The sequence below is a fragment of the Mus pahari genome, chromosome 10 (assembly GCF_900095145.1).
Source record: "Mus pahari chromosome 10, PAHARI_EIJ_v1.1, whole genome shotgun sequence".
NCBI classification, from domain to species: Eukaryota; Metazoa; Chordata; class Mammalia; order Rodentia; family Muridae; genus Mus; species Mus pahari.
In genome coordinates this window covers 112,989,299-113,006,329 of record NC_034599.1, presented here as the reverse complement: position 1 = coordinate 113,006,329, position 17,031 = coordinate 112,989,299, and the positions used below count along the sequence as shown (strand labels likewise).

The 17,031-nt window shown below is 49.7% G+C and overlaps 2 protein-coding genes across 2 annotated transcripts in view; both read right to left on the bottom strand.

Moving 5' to 3' along the window:
• Positions 1–864, bottom strand: part of Rpsa (ribosomal protein SA) — a 3,914-nt gene extending 3,050 nt beyond the window's left edge. The window contains exons 1-2 of the mRNA XM_029543792.1: positions 792–864; positions 1–164 (exon numbers count right to left, since the gene is read on the bottom strand). Coding sequence (XP_029399652.1) covers positions 1–131 — 131 coding nt within the window. The 5' untranslated portion in view covers positions 132–164; positions 792–864. The remainder of the gene's footprint in view (positions 165–791) is intronic.
• A 2,977-nt stretch (positions 865–3,841) lies between these two features.
• On the bottom strand, positions 3,842–17,003 carry Slc25a38 (solute carrier family 25 member 38). Its single transcript, XM_021207476.2, has 7 exons — positions 16,813–17,003; positions 11,818–11,939; positions 10,667–10,751; positions 7,794–7,973; positions 7,384–7,558; positions 5,624–5,790; positions 3,842–4,526 (listed from the first exon to the last, which is right to left on the bottom strand). The coding sequence occupies exons 1-7, from the start codon at positions 16,939–16,941 to the stop codon at positions 4,404–4,406; spliced, it is 981 nt and encodes a 326-aa protein (XP_021063135.1). The 5' UTR covers positions 16,942–17,003; the 3' UTR covers positions 3,842–4,403.
• Between the last annotated feature and the right edge of the window lie 28 nt (positions 17,004–17,031).

Sequence of the window (17,031 nt, the reverse complement as noted above, 5' to 3'; positions counted from 1 at the left end):
TCACTTTTCCTTTTGTAGATGTACTGCTCCATCTGAAAGTCAAGGTTGGTGCCACCTAAGTGGGTTCCCGCAGCAAGGAATTTGAGGACATCTTCCTCCTTCATCTGCAGGACGTCAAGGGCTCCGGACATTGTGTAAGTTTCCCTTTAAGTTACGATGGGAATCTAGAAACAGTAATATAATTCATCTTTTTTTTTTCTGAGACAAAAACTCACAAGATTGCCCTGCCTCCTGAGAGGGGGGACTAAAGGCGTATGCCACTACGGGGGGGTCACATCATCTGAGCTGAAATGGGTTGTTCTTATTCCTCCGTGCCTTTCGACTTTTCTGGCCACCTAATCACTAAAAGTGGTTTTGACAGCAGAGCACATGCAGAAAAACTGGCCAGTTGAAGTTAGCGCCTCCGCAGGCACACTGACCAAAGGATAGTTACTAAAGTAGAGCTGCTTCTTTGCACGATGAGTTGCGCAAAGGCGGCCATGTTCGGGGTGCTTCCGGAGTTGTCCTTCGAGACTGGCCGGCAGTTCCCGCCCCATCTCCATGCGCCCCACAAGCACTTTCCCCTGCATCTTGCCGACGGTGCCCTCGAGCGTGGCACGACCCGCAGAAGGGCCTCGGAGTGGCGCCCGCCCCACCTCACCGCGGGCCAGCACGTGGCGCTGCCGCCCGGAGCAAAGACGCTCCGGCGCACGCAGCCTCGGCGCCCTCCGCGCCCATCCATGGTGCGGGGAGCTCGAGAGCGCGGCGTCCGGCGGCGTCCCGAGGCGCCGAGGACCCCACGTGAGACTCACCAAGAACAACGCCGTATGGACCCGTCCCCGGGTAGCGCGGAAAGGACGGACGACCGGAAATGACGTCCTTAAATAACCCACAACCAGCCAATAGCAAAGCAGGCTAAGCAAAAAGCGAGAACTTCCGCTCCGGAAAAAGCCTCTGGCGCACGCGCAGATTCAGCGAGCGGGCCTGCTGTAGCGCGCGGAGCGGAAGTTAAAGTGGCCGGCGCCTGCTCCGCCGCAATCGCTGCACAAGCCGCGGGCAGGAAGTAGCTGGGGGCCGAGCGTGGGAAGTCCGCGTCGTGGATGTCTGTAAAATTTATAGAAATCAGGCCTGTACAGCACGCACAGCCTGCGGGGTTGCCGAGTGGTCTGGAGGACGGTTTACCGCCGGCCATCCAGACTTCATCTCTGAGATGTTTTCTGGAAAGTATAAAGGACAAGACTGTACACGGGAAATTCTTCTTTGGTCAGCTGAGTGAAGAACAGGCTTCAAGCCTTGGCCACCTGTGTCAGGATTAACTCCAGGAGCACATAGCCGCCTGCCCCTCCGGTACTGGCTCCTTCCTACATTTGAGAACTACAAAATAGTAGTTACCCAGTAAGATATTAATAAAGCGTTGAAGGGAGTGGGGAGAAATTTGGATGAGTTTATTTACAAAGCGTTTATACTGTATTCCATGTCTCAAGTAATCTAGAGATGACTTGGGAGTCTGTGGGAGGGTTGTGGTTATTAGAAAATACCAGACCTTATATTAGGGACTTGAGCACCTTTGGGTTTGGCATCCATTGAAGGTTCTGGAACAATTTCCACAGATACTGAAGGATAACCATATATGCATACAACATAAATAATAGATCAAAAGCCCAGAGGAGTGTGGGTGCGGCTCCGTGGTAGAGTGTTAACACTGAAAGGCTCTGGGTTTGTTCAGTTCTTGCTGGGGCAAGAGGACCATGGGTTTGAAGCTGTAGTCATACTCTGTCTCAAAAAATAAATATAAAACGGTAAAACTAAAAAGAACAAAGCATTGAACTTGCCACAAGATATAAGGAAAACAATATTCTAAAATCTATTAAGTGATATGTTCAAGTCAGGTAGTGGTGGCCTATGCCTGTAATCCCAGCCAGCACTCAGGAGACAGGCAAGCAGATCTCTGTAAATTCAAGGCCAGCCTAATCTACAAAAGTGAGTTCCAGGACAGCCAAAGCTACACAGAGAAACCCTGTCTTAAAGAAAAGAAAAAAATAGAGTGGCCTAGCTCCCTGTGGCTGTCCTTGATCATGCTTGGCACCAGGCTGAAGCAGTCAAGATGACCCTATTTCAGCTTATACGTGAGCACTGGGTTCATATCCTTGTCCCTGCGGGACTTGTCTTTGGATATTATCTAGACAGAAAGGATGAAGAAAAGCTAACTGCCTTCAGGAATAAGAGCATGCTATTTCAAAGGGAACTAAGGCCCAATGAAGAAGTTACTTGGAAGTAAAAACTGGTTAAATCACAGAATGTTCACATTTTAAAAGTTATTGGAGAAATAAAAACATTTATCATTTAATTAGAAAAAAAGAAAAATAATGACAATAGAGAGTGGTGGGTCTGGGAATGAAGATTATAAGTAGGTGTAGGAGCTCACTGGGTGAAAATGTTCTAAAACTAGTTTAGGGTCATGGCTGCAATTTTAGAGAGTCTCACAAGTGGAGGATAACTGAACTTCCAGCTCTTCTGTCTCTGACCCCCAGTGAGGGAATGACAAGCCTGCATCCCACACTGGATCAGTATTCCTGTTTGCTCTATTGCTGATGCGGATGAACCCAGAACCTTGCATGAATTAGCATGACACTCAGCCACATATGCAGCCCCAAATCACCAAACAGTGGGATTCAAACAAGCCTCTTTGAATACATAATCTAAAGGTACTTTTGTTGTTGTTGTGTTTTGTTTGTTTGTTTTTTGGTTTCTCCAGACAAGGTTTCTCTATTAGCCCTGGCTGTCCTGGAACTCACTCTGTAGACCAGGCTGGCCTCAAACTCAAGAGATCCGCCTGCCTCTGCCTCCCAAGTGCTGGAATTAAAGGCTTACGCCACCACCGCCCGGCTATCCTTCGGTTTTTGAGACATGGTTTTTCCCTGTGTAGCCCTAGCTTCCTAGAACATGCTCTAACAGGCTGGCCTTGAACTCAAGAGATCTTCCTACCTCAGCCTGCTGGGTGCTGAGATTAAAGGCCACCATGCTCAGCTTCCAAAGCTGTTTTTAAAAGTTAAGTTTTAGGGACTTACTTAGCAGGTCTAAAATTAAGTCACCTTAGAGCTACTTTGCTAGTCTCAGGGAGTAAGACATACTAGTAAGGTTTACCAACCAGAACTTTTTTATATGTATAAATAAATACAGGGTTTGATCATGTAGCCCTCCCTGACTGACTGGAACTCTTATTTTATTTATTTATTTATTGGTTTTTTCGAGACAGGGTTTCTCTGTATAGCCCTGGCTGTCCTGGAACTCACTTTGTAGACCAGGCTGGCCTCGAACTCAGAAATCTGCCTGCCTCTGCCTCCCAAGTGCTGGGATTAAAGGCATGCACCACCACTCCTGGCTTTGACCTGGAACTCTTGAGTCCTACCTACCTACCTATCAAGTGCTGGGATTAATGGTGTGTTCCTATTTATGTATGTGATACACCATTGCTGTCTTCAGACACACCAGAAGAGGGCATTGGGTCTCATTACAGATGGTTGTGAGCTACCATGTGGTTGGTGGGAATTGAACTCAGGACTTCTGGAAGAGCAGCCAGTGCTCTTAACCACTGAGCCATTTCTCCAGCCCCCTCCGCTGTAGTTTCTGTTTTTCAGACCGCTGTCAATCAGAGCGCTCTGCTCTGCTGTGTTTGTTTGAACTTTAAGTATGGAAACTGAGAACAGCAGAGATCACAACAGTACACGTGAAGCCTGGGAAGGACTGTCCCGTTCGTTCTAGGGGCCTACAGGAGGCGGCCTAGGAACAACACTAATGCCTATCTTGGTTTTTTGTTTTTTTGGTTCTGTCACAGACAGTCTCCACCCAGCTGGTGTCTTTATTTAAAAAGTAATACATTTATTTGTTTATTGGGTCCGGGTGCTTGCCGCAGTGCGTGTGAGGAAGTCAGGACAACTTGCAGCAATTCTCCACTATATGGGTCCTGGGAGCCAACGCAGCCTCTGTTAAGCACCTTTCCTTGCTGAGGCATCTCACTGGCCCACCTCAGCTCTCTTAGGTCCAGTCTTCCCTAACTTGAGACTCCTGTCCTCAGACATGGCAGGAGGCCCACACCTTCTCTACTGGGGGATTCCTTCATTACCAACATTCTAAGGCGCCCTGTAAAGTAGGCAGGTGGCTGAAGCAGCGACCTTGCAGAGACCTCCTCTCAAGTAGCCTTGTGAGCAGCCAAGCTCGACTTCCAGCCACGCAGCACTGATGGGAAGTGTGCACAAAGCGATGGGTACTGGCAACTCCACACCTATGGCTCCAGCCACCCAGCCACTCTCTGAATTCCGGACTAAAGGCGATGGCACTTGTGCCTGGCTCTTCAGACAGCGCAGTCTTCACCTGACTCCGGGAGTGAGCTGCAGCAGCCCATGGCAGGAACCAGCCCTCTCTCGTCAGGACTTCAGGCCCATCCTGGCCATCATCTCTTCATAGACGGTCCACGCCATGGCGGCCATCAGTGTTCTACGGAGGGCCCGGGGAACACTGCCATGAAAGAAGCCACGTAGCCCATGGTTCTGTGATGGACACAAGTGAGAAAACTTCAGAAGCAAAGCGGCAATGACACCAGCACCAGACACAGCACTGCTCCACTTTAGAATCTTGTTTAAATGCCATGCCAAACCTATGAATTATGGCCCCAGGAGATAAGCAACAACCTCCACTTTAACTGTTGAGGTCCACCCTCCAGATCTGCACTACCTACAGAAACTTCTTAGTTCGGAAAAGAATAGTTAGAGCGGGCAGTGGTGGCACACATCTTTAATCCTGGCACTCAGGAGGCAAAGGCGAATGGATGTATAAAGGCCAGCCTGGTTTATATAACAAGTTCCAGGATAGCCAGAGCCATTCAATAGAGAAGCCCTGTCTCAAAAAAGAACATTTAGGAACCAGAAAGATCAGGAGCTGAGAGCACTTGCTGTTCTTCCAGAGTGTGCTCCCATCACCCACATGGCAGCTCACAGTCATCTTTAACTCCAGCCTCCACAGGCACACACACTCACACATACATACATACATACATACATACATACATACATACATACATACACATACACACACACTCCTAAATAAAATTAAAGAGATTTTTACAAGAACATTAAAAAGTTCTTCTGGAGGTGCCAGCAATTAAAACCAAACCCAGACAGCTAAAAAGCTCTCTGTACTGGGAACTCTCTTAGCTGAAAATCTCTACGCAGGATTATGTGTACAGTTTTGGTCGGTGTGTATGTATGTAGTTCTGGTCGTGTGTATGTATGTAGTTCTGGTCGTGTGTATGTATGTGGTTCTGTTCTTACTGTTCTGGCTCACTGATGCTCTGAGATGATCCTCCTTCCACAGATCTCAGAGCTAAGATGACAGGTGTGCCTCACTGTTCAGCAGCTGGGCCATCTATACACTGCAAACAAACGCCAAGCAGCATACAAAATACAGACAAGGGCTGTTTGCCAAACCAGGGATCTAGATCAGGCTGTCGGAGATGACATCCTCTGCAGAAGCCATTAATGGCTGGGCCACCGCCGCAGCCCCTGGGAAGGTCCAGTTCTACCATTCTCCAGTGTGCAGCTGCTGGAGACACATCCCCAACCACAAGCGCAGCACTTTGTAGCCCTACCTTGAAGATGAGAGTGGCCGCTTGGCCAATCCACTGAAACTTCACTGGGGAGAGCTGCATGTGAGTTTTGATCACGTCTGCAGGTTGAGTCACCAGTGAAGCCAGAATGCCAGCAAATATCCCACAGGAGAAATTAACAAGGGGCATCAGAGCAGCGTCCAGCTGGGCTGAAACAGAGCAGGGGCAGCGTGAGGTTACAAAACTCAGATGCTTCAGATACACGGTGAAAAAGCAGGGTTACCCAGTGTGCTCGGAGCAGACCTGACCAAGGTCTGTGATGTGTCTGGATGACAGTGTCTGTCGCTGACAGCTGTGCAGCACCTGACTGGAACAATGCAGGTGTGGACACCCCCTGACTGGAACAATGCAGGTGTGGACACCCCCGACTGGACAGTACAGGTGTGGACACCCCCTGACTGGACAGTACAGGTGTGAGCACCCCCTGACTGGACAGTACAGGTGTGAGCACCCCCTGACTGGACAGTACAGGTGTGAGCACCCCCTGACTAGACAGTACAGGTGTGAGCACCCCCTGACTGGACAGTACAGGTGTGGACACCCCCTGACTGGACAGTACAGGTGTGAGCACCCCCTGACTAGACAGTACAGGTGTGAGCACTCCCTGACTGGACAGTACAGGTGTGGACACCCCCTGACTGGACAGTACAGGTGTGGACACTTTTACCTTGTTACTAACTCTAGATAGGACAACTTGAGTTTTTATTTGTCAAGAAGATTAAATACATATATTTCCAATATTTAAAAACTACTGATTAATTCCAATTTTAAGAGATTTTTATAACTAAAATTTTATTTTTCTACTTAGTGTGTATTAATTGTACAAGATGGGGCAGGCTGACGATTCATCTTAATTCTAGTGCTCCGGAGGTAGAGACATGGTGATCTCTAAAAGTCTGAGGCTAGCCTGGTTTACAAGAGTGAATTCTAGGCCAGCCAGGATGACATAATAAGGCTGGGTTTAAAAACAAAAACAAAAACAAAATACCACCTCTATGTTTCCTTATTGTCTTAAAATTCTGTTACAAAATGAAGCTGTAACCTTTGAGTCACACCTGCCCCTGGGGGGAGGGGCCAATCCCCACACCTGCTCCTAGGGGGAGGAGCCAATCCCCTCAAACACTGTACTTGCAGCAGGTGAGCTGTCACGGGCTAAAATGTTCCCTTCCATAGCTGTCCAGACACTTTACTGAGTTCAGGTCACTCTGCAGAATGGGTTTCAGGCAACTCTGCTGTTTGGAGGGCATTTTACCACCCACAGGCGTGGTCCCCGTGTGGTCCACAAGCTCGATGGTGAGAAAAGTCCACAACAAATACCTCAAGTTTACAGTTCTACCTCTACCCAAAGGGCTCAAAAGAACAGGTAATACAGAAAGGGAAGGAAGTGAAAATATTTTCCTCAAGTCCACAGCTATCAGTGTTCCCAAACTGATCTGATGGGAATCACACCAAGTACACACTGAAAAACAGACTCACAGGCCCCTTGGCAAAGCTTCTGTCCTAGGGTACCTCAGGTCACATCTGTGGCGTGCTGTTGCATAACCTTGGTAAAACACACTTGTCTCTCACCTAGCCTACCCTCTTCCCTTAGAAGACACAAGGCTCCTGTGGGGGCAGAGTGACACCCGACCTCTGCATCCCAGCACCTAGCCCTAAAGTGGCTCCATTGCTAAAGCTGTTAAGAATGCCCAAGAGAAAAAGGAAAAGCCCCGTTGCTCTGCCACTCCTCTGCCCGCTCTTACCTTTGCTGTGCATCACTGTGGTCCTGGTCTGGCTGTAAAACATCAGGTAGAGCCCTGAGAAGGGGGCATCACGGAGGAGAGTTGCTGTCAGGCCCCTGAAGAGGCCACGGTGGCCCTCGCTGCAGTAGATGCTCCTCAGGGCTGCATAGATGCTCTCGTAGCTGTAAGTCCCACTCTGCAAAGGGAGGGCAGAGTTAGTGACTGGCACAGGCCAGCATCTGAGCAGTGGCCTAAGCAGACTTCATGTTACATACCAGCCAAGCCACCACGGCTTTGGTGCACATATGGCTTGCCCTGCCTACAAAAGTGAGTGATCTGAACATATGTGACTCTAAGTCAGACTACACACCCAGGGCTGACACCAGTGCTCATTATCCAGAACCCCAAGGTTCTAGACCTATGTGACTCACCTCATAGCGTGTCTTGATCACTGTGATGGGTGACATGCAGACTCCTGCCACAGAGCGGGAGCCCATGCCCAGGATGACCGACTCCAGGGCGGTGGGAGGATGGCCTCGCAAGAAATACTGCTTTGAAGAATACAGGGTGCCAAAGTAGATTCCCACTCCAGGGACACATCTCACGATGGACTACAGTGGAAGGCACATGGAGGAAGGGGATCAGATACTCAAAACTGCAAGAGAGTGCACTCTCTGGAGAGGGAGTCTCTAGAGATCCCAGGGACCCACAAGCAAGGTGTCTACAAGTGAAGGGGGTGAGCACCAGTGAGAGGGGCAGAGGCAGGATGGGCAGCAGCCAGTAAAGAGTGTATTAAGGCAGTTACAGCATGGGTGAGTTAGACCCAAGCCCCCCAGGCTCTAGCAATCAGTGAACACCCCACTCTTGATGATCTCTCTGCTGAGGGAAGGAGTAGCTTAAATATCACTTTCTATCTTCTAATGGCTGGAGGCTGCTGTGGGGAGGGTGGAAACCAAGGCCTTGGGACTTCCGGCAAGGTGGGTCCTTAGGGCCAGAAAAAGCCTTTGGGCAAAGAAATAAAGGTGTAGGGATCCCAGCCCATTCACACTGTGGTGGCAAAGGCAAGGCTACACTGACGGGCAGTGGACGGCAGCTTTGGAGCCGGTGCTGTGCTAACAGTCATACTTCAGAGGAATGAACAGTCTCCTCATACCTGTCGGGGCCAGACCAGTGGCTGACACTGAGCCCTATGCACGCTGACACTGAGCCCTATGCACACTACTGTCCAAGCACACGTAAGCCTTATTTGCAAACAAGGCGTACTAACCAAAACGTGCGTGACCACAGCCGCCCTCACCCTCACTTCACCGGCTGCCTCCCCCTCTTCCTGTGGTATCTGAGACAGTGAAAGGCCTGGGTGGGATGAGGCACTAGTAGGTCAGACTCCTACTGACCTTGACCTGTTGTGGGGATCCAGTCATGTGACCCCATGGCTGGGCTGAGGAGTAGGTGATGCTGACAGATGAAAAGTTGACTCGTTTCTGTAACTGCTCAGAACACCACCATGATCAGGCGCCTTCCCTTCAACTCATCAGAGCTGCTGCAGGAGCCACAGCCTTCAGGGCTCACTCAAGGGCGATCTGGCAAATTTCAATGGGATCTGATCTGTTTCTTCTCCATCTTCTGATGTGTGACTCGACAAATTCTTCCCATTTCTTGCTTTGTTTCAGATGGGTTCTCTCTCTTTCTCTCTCTCTAAGATTTATTTATTTATTATATGTGAGTACACTGTAGCTGTCCTCAGACACTCCAAAAGAGGGCATCAGATCTTGTAAATAAGATGGTTGTGAGCCACCATGTGGTTGCTGGGATTTGAACTCAGGACCTTCAGAAGAACGGTCTGTGCTCTTAACCGCTGAGCCATCTCACCAGCCCCAAACAGGTTCTCACTATATAGCCTTGGCTGGCTGCTAATTCACAGATCTCCCTGCCTCTGTCTCCTGAGTGCTGGAATTATGCCCAACAGTTACTTATTTAAAAGCTTATTTTAATTATGTGTATACATGTTTGTCTGTATATGGGTTTGCATGTGGGTATGATAGAACAGAGTCTAGAAAAGGGTGTTGGATCTCCTGGACCTGCGTTAAAGGCGCTTGTGAGCTGCCTGACCTGAGTCCTCTGCAAGAGCAGTGCATGCTGTGGCTGCAGGCCCCTCTGAGAAGAGCTTCACTGTATCGCGTCTGACCGGTAACAGTCTCCGTTCTCCCCAGTCGTGTCACCTGTGCTGGAAATGTGGCCGCTGCTCCCCTGCACATGTGACCTGCTCCTGCCCAAGCCTGCTTCCAAACACAGGGAACTGTGTCTCACTTGTGCTGAGTGGCAGCAGTCTCTCATTTCAGATCTCTCACTAAAGCCTTTGAGCAGGCTCAGTATCCTTTGTTATAACACACTGCCATCAATTAGACCGTATTTTCTGTTCCTGTTTGCTCACAAATGCAGTGACCTAGCACTGTCCACACACCAAGGCTGTGACTGATCTGAACTATGACAACAAAAACAGTGTGGGTTTCTTCTTCCTTCTCCACAATGTCATGGCCATTGTATCCCTTCCTGCTGAGGAGAGGGTTTCTTTTCCTCTTAAGATCTTCCACCTTTTGCCGGGAAAGCCCCGCCCAGCTTCTTGTTAGCACAGCATACTGCCAGCACTCCTGTGCACTGAGAACCTCAGGGAGTAAACTCCGGCTGCCTGAACACACAGCTCACGACGCCCCAGCAGGTGATCCAATCACTAAGCAGCTACAGTGAATGAGGGCAACGGACCATGGCTAGGACATGCTGCATGGACACCAGTGGAGCCTCACAAGAACTCGGAACAGGACTCAATTAAAACCCATCAACTGTTCATTATAGAACTGGACAGGACCAACTGGGGAACAACTTGGTGGTGCCGTTTTGAGAGGCTGTAGAATATGAGGTGAGGCGTGGTTGCTGGCATGGTCACTGGATTTGGCTTCTGAGCTATGTCACAACCCTGCCTACGGCTAGCCAAGGCTCTCTGCTTCCCGTTGGCTGAGGTGTGACCAGCTGCCTCATGCCCCTCTCACCAGGCTGCTGAGAGCTACTCCAACTGTTGTGCCCTTCCCACCAAGATGGACTACGTCCTCACACAAGCCCAGATTAGTGTCTCCTCGCTTAAGCTGCTTCTCTCGGGTACTTTGGTCACAGCAGTGTAAAGTAACTGATTCACACAAACAGGACGGGAGGGGCTCCATGCTCCCATGCCGTGGGAAGCCTGAGCGCCGGTGAGGAGGAGGAAGAGGAGAATGAGTCCCACAAGAGAGCCCAGATCCGAAAGGCAACTTACAGGAGACATCCCTTTCCAAAGGCCCAGGAGACTTTCTGTGCGAACCACCTTCAAGAACACAGCCAACATCCCAACACGCCTGGGCCTGAGGGAGACAAACGGGACAGGGCAAGAAAAGGAATCTGTTAGACATCCTCCTCGCAGAAGCCCCACTCACAGACCATCTGAACACATAGCAATCTCTATACTGCATCTTAGAATTGCTTTTAAATTTTTATTTTGTGTGTGTGTGTGTGTGTGTGTGTGTGTGTGTGTGTGTGTACATGCACACATGTGTGGAGGTCAGAGGACAACTTGCAGAAATCAGTTCTTTCCTATCAAGTGGGTCCTAGGGGTCAAACTCAAGTTGTCATGCTTGACAGCAAACACTGACCAGCTGGCCCATCTCACCAGCCCTAGAATTATTCTTGATTTCCATGTGTTCATGGTTTGGCACATACATATTCACCTATCTATTCACACCACAAGCAATGGGATAAATTCCACTTGCAGACACTTTGTCTTTTTTTTCTTTTTTGTTTTTTTGGTTTTTTTTCCCAGACAGGGTTTCTCTGTATCGCCCTGGCTATCCTGGAACTCACTCTGTAGACCAGGCTGGCCTTGAACTCAGAAATCCACCTGCCTCTGCCTCCCAAGTGCTGGGATTACAGGCATGCACCACCACTGCCCAGCTGTAAGACACTTTGTGTAGTACCCATATTGCCAAGAGACACAAAACACACATTTAAAATGGATGTTACTTCCACAAAACCCAATTCCAAGCAGCACAGTTACAACAATGCAAGCTAGCACAGGAGAAAGGCAAATGTCACCCAGAGGGCTGCTCCAAAGGATCCCACAGGAGAAAGGCAAATGTCACCCAGAGGGCTGCTCCAAAGGATCCCTCTAATCAACAAAATTATTATGATATGTATATAAAGCCACACTAACTTTTTCCCTCAGAAAACAGTATCCACAAAGCACATGGCCCAGTACTCAGGAAGCTGAGGCAGGAAGATTACAAGTTCAAAGTCAGCATGGGATACACAGGAAGAAAACTCTTGTCTCAAGCAAACACAACAACAGAAAGGAATTCGAGACTAGCTTGTGTTTCTGTAATGTAATGAAGTAATTTAATCCTGGCTCCTCCACAAAGCAGGGTAATGGCCTACCCTAGGTCTGAGGGCTGCAGGGTCTGCAGACGGGTTTTGAGGAGATCCAGAGGCTGGAAGAGGAGCGTAGAACAGGTCCCACTGATGGAGCCACAGAGGAAAGCCTTAATCACTGGATGTAACTGCAAGACAAGAGAACGAGGTATCAGCAGGCCTGCCCACCACGCCCAGCTCCTTTCTCCACGTATGCATCTGTGGTTTCTCTGAAATCCCTCAGTCTCCACCTGTCGCAGCCCCATTCTATCTCCCCATCTCTGAAATGTGCACAGCAAAAGGGGTCCCTCTGGTCTCACTATTCACTGCTAATAACATTGGTTTCACTGAGTAACATGTTCATTTTCTTAGCACGCTTCTTCATCCGGCATGACTGTAATGCTACTGTCTCTTTATGCTGTCAGCTTCCCCAGGCTACCTGGTATAGGATCTGCAGATATTTATAGGAACATGTGAAAACCACGAAAGTAGAAGCTTGGCCACTGTGTATAGTACTCCATGTACTTTTGTGCTTAAAACTCTGCCTTTTAAGCTGCAGGTGAGGCACACATTCCTTTAATCCCAGCATTGGGGTGGGGGTTTGGGGGTATCTCTGAGCTCCAGGCCAGCCTGGGCTACATAGGGAAACCTGTCTGGAAGAAACAACAAAAGCGCTCTGCCTCCCTTCTCCGGCCACTGGGCCCGGGGAGCCCACCAACAACCCTACACAGCAGCCGCTTTTGGCTTATGAACCACCACCACCCTCAGCCTCGAAAAACTGGCTTATCTTCCAACTCCATGCAGATGGGCAGCAGTCTTTCAGATACTGAAGTATCGCCCTCAGGCACACCCTAGGAGCTTCAGCAAAGGGTGCTGGAGCTTCCTTAACAGTTTCCCCTTTCTAGAATGCAGCAGAATCCCAATGACAACTAACAGGCACTTGGAAACTCCCTCTCCTCCAAACGGGACACTTGGCTAGCCCACCTGGAGACCAGCTCTTCCCCCATTTGGTGGCATCTGTACACTGCCCCACCCCACTCCTGAGTAGATCGGACCAGAGTGGTAGCTCATAGACTACTGTTTAAAAAACAGACACATTGTAGCCCCGAAGGCTTACTACCAAGTCTCTGTTACATCAACTCACCAGGAACCAAAATGTCTGTCATCTACAGTATCCATTTCAGAGAAGAGAAACCACCTTAACTCCTATCAAGTACAACTGGAGTTAGTTTCGAAACCAGAGACTAAGCAAGTTCTGAGGCCTGAATACTGGACCTGACAGCAGCCCTGGGGTGCCAGCAGGGGCTCTCAGAGGACAGCAGGCAAAGCCAGGCAGTGTGTGTGTGTGTGTGTCAACACTGTACTGCCAACACTGCCAATGCCCCCTCCCCACCCTCCACTGCTGAACACTCCCAAACCGCACCTCAGCCTCACCTGAGCCTTGACAGTGTTAGGGAGTTCAACCTTCTCACACGCATGGTTCCTCTCTTCATGAGACATCTCCTTTGCCTGGAAATCAGTCCCAGAACCTCTGTTTTCAGCACCACACTGTGCCATCTTCATTCCCCTCTGCCAGTCACCCTTCAGGCCTCAGACTTGCCATCAAGTCAGAATCCCTCAGTAAGACTCCCGGAGACCCCACCTTCAGCCCTGTCCTTAACTTACTTCAACTCTTAGGTATATTTGATATCAGTGACTACTTCTCTCTAAGTTATGCTTCCTTCAACTGGCACCCCACCCCACCCACCCCACCCCAATTGGCTACAGGTCTCTCTTTGCTCTGCCTGTTTCTCAAGGCTGCTGCATCTCTCATCTCCTCAGTCTGCAGCCCTTTCGGAGCAGCCTCACCCATGACCAGTCTTCACAACATTCCCATTCTACCCTCCCCTCCTGTCCACTCTGCCACCCATGTTCCCTCCTGCCCACAGCAATCTCAAAGTCAACAGTCCAAACTGGAAACTTGGGCAACAACCCTCCACCCCTCGCTCTGCCTGCTGCATCCTGGCCTTTCCTGATGAAGACCCTCAGTCTGCCCTAGCTGCCCCTTCAGCCTGACCAGCACTGAGACTCTCTAAAGACTGAATCTATTCAGGAACGAGCAAGGGGTTACAAATGTGGTGGTGTGCCAGGAGAAATCAGACATATTTGTGAATCCTCCTCCCCGGCCAACCCCAGCGAGACCCATCCTCTCATCTTGGTTCATTCATCTCTCATTTCTCTGGCCACTGCTCACTCGCACTTCCACTGAACCACGCTGTTGAATCCCTCAGCCAGCTTCTGTTCTATCCTTCACCTACACAGAACTGCTCTATAGAGCTCCAGACAAACCCACACTGTCCTTGCTCAGATGTCCAACAGGCACCTCAGTGACATTGACAAACCTGAGCTCATCTCTCTCCCTCACTTCAACCTGCTGCTCCTCTGCACGCCCCATCCAAGGGAACACCCATTCTGGGCTGAGCCTCTTCAAACTTGCTCATTCTGCTTCTTGATCAGCTCTCAAGCTTGAGGCATCCTGGTTCAAAGGTCCACACTTTCCTTCCCTGCTGACTGCCACAACCTTTTTGTTTTTTGTTTTCTTTTTTTTTTTTTTCCTTTTTTTTTTTTTTTTTTTTTATTATTTTCTTTTGCCACAACCTTTTTACCTCAGTCTTTGACCCCTCCAATCTACTTCCTATTCTGCAGCCAGGGGCATCTTTAAAAACTGCAAAGTGGAGCTTCAATTCCAATGAGACAGTGCTCTGTTCACATATAAATTACCAGCTCAAAAAGGAAGCAGGATGTAATAAAAAGTTATCAGTAATGATAAATGTATTAGAAATTACTAAACACGACACATTTGTCATTAGTACTCATCTGGTGTAAATAAAAGTGTGATTTGAACACTCCAAAGACAGAGTGTTACCTGTGCTGCAAGGACCTGAGGCAGCACACAGTCTGCTGGCCTCCCTGACCCACACTCACCATCCTCTACTGCCATAATGCCCCTCTCCCTGCCTTCCTCACCTCAAACATCACACATCATCCTTCTGGCTCAGTTCCTCTGCTGCTCACAAAGCCCCGTGTCATGGTCCAGTGATTCTCCTGGGACTGAGCAGTCCCTTTGGCCGTCATCCTTATGACTAAGGATGAAGGACAAGAACAGACACAACCCCTGTGCCCTTCATGATCCTGTCAGAAACTGACATGGAAGCAACTGATATGTGGAACACACAGCTGATCCTAGCATTCCAGAGGAAGAGGCAGGAAAATCTCTGGGAATTGGGGGCCAGCCTCATCGACACATTGAGCTCCAGGACAGCTTCAGAACTATACAGAGAGACCCTCTCTCAAACAAACAAGACAAAACAAGATTGACCATGGAACTGGACTATAGAACTGGACATAGCTTGAACAGAGACCCACAGGATACGGTCAGTAGCCCCCGAATGTCCCGTCGCAGCAAAGGTTAGACTCTCCCCAGCTCTCCCCAGCTTCTGGACAGCTCTAGGCAGTGCGTCGTCACCAGTGCCTGCTAAGGCACTGGGCCCACTTCTGGGAACTGAACCCAGGGCCTTGTGCCTGCTGGGCAAGCTGTCAAGCTGTTACTACCTAGCTGTATTTCCAGCCCTGCACCTGCTTTATCTTAAGGCTGGCTGTCGTCCTTCACCTCCTGATGGCAGAAACTGTTTTTTTTGTTTGTTTGTTTGTTTGTTTGTTTTTCGAGACAGGGTTTCTCTGTATAGCCCTGGCTGTCCTAGAACTCACTCTGTAGACCAGACTGACCTCGAACTCAGAAATCCACCTGCCTCTGCCTCCCAAGTGCTGAGATTAAAGGCGTGCACCACCAGAAATTGTTTTTTAAATGTCTTATCTTCACAGCACAGTGACTGAGAACATCACTGGCCCAATACTCACTGAATCGACAAAAAGAGCCAACAGCTTTTGCTTGTTTGTTTTTGTTTTTGAGACGGGGTTTTACTATTGGCTCTGGCTCTGTAGACCAGGCTGGCCTTGAACTCAAGAGATTCTCCGGTCTCTGAGTGCTGGGATTCTGGGATTAAAGGTGTGTACCACCACCACCTCTCAACATCAATTCTAATAAATCAAAAACTACAAAAAACAAAACAAAAAACAAAAAAACCAAGCAGATAACTTGACCAGCGCTGTGACCTTTGTATGCTTACAGCATATCCTGTGAGAGTCGATTTTGTGGGTCTGTTGTGCTTGTTTTGACAGTCTCGTGCTCACATAGCCTGCCTTTTCATGAGCCACCATGCTGGGTCCTGAGCTTAGTTTTCTTATAGTGATGGAGACGAAGATGCTTTCCTGAAAGGCCACACCTCCAACCAACTTCAAGATTCGATTTATTTTAGTAGCACAGCCTTATTATACACGACTTAAAGAAAGCTGAATATTCCACTTTTTTAAGTGTGAGAATAGATCAAAACAATCAGAAAGGGCTAGAGAATAGTCTAAAGTGAACGGGATTCTTCCAGAGGGACCATAAGGTTCCCAGCACCTATAAGGGAAAGGGTGCTCACAGTCACCGCTAACTCCAGCTCCAGGAGATACCAACATCCTCTTTTGGCCAACTGCACTCTTGTGCACCTACCCCGAACACACACACATAAATAAAAATAAAAACTAAAAGCACAATGAGCAAATATCCATCCCCCAAAGCCACGCATCCTCGCCCCACTGAGGAGCATCCCGGTCCGGGCCCGCCCTGCACAGCCCTACCTCGACCTATGGTTGGCAGCGAGAGACTCCGCCCCACCCCGCCTCCGTCTCCACCAATGGCAGCCCGGCAGAGCAGCCAAACCGACGGAAGGGCGTGGCCTTGGTGAGCCCCGAAAACTGAGGCAGAAGCCTGCAAGGAAGCGGGTCGGGGAGGGTGTCCTGCGGCGGGCGGCCCGAGGTGCCCCGAGGCGCTCTTATCAGTTGCCGTTAGAATATTCTAGAACTAGAATGTTCTAGAAGCACTGTGCCCTGCCCCACAATGCCGCTCCCGTCCCGGTCCCCCTGCTCCCACGAGCTCACCATGAGCGTCTCCACCGTGTCCTCTACATCCTGCGACTGCAGCAGCGCCGAGCGCGCCTTCTCGATCATTGGGGACGCGAGCCCGGCCCCGGCGACTGAGAGGCTCCGGGGCTCCGCGCTCGCGCCCATCCTTCCCCGCCCGTCCGCCCGCCCTCAGGTCTCATTACCCGAGACAAGCCGCTAGATGTTTCCGGGGGAGGGGAAAGCAGAAAGAACCAG

Coding starts and splice junctions, on each gene's coding strand:
- Slc25a38 (XM_021207476.2), bottom strand. CDS start 16,941: ATGGGCGCGAGCGCGGAGCCCCGGAGCCTCTCAGTCGCCGGGGCCGGG. Junction 10,752..11,817: donor CTGCAGCCCTCAGACCTAGG/GTAGGCCATTAC, acceptor TGTCTCCCTCAG/GCCCAGGCGTGTTGGGATGT. Junction 7,559..7,793: donor TGATCAAGACACGCTATGAG/GTGAGTCACATA, acceptor CTCCCTTTGCAG/AGTGGGACTTACAGCTACGA.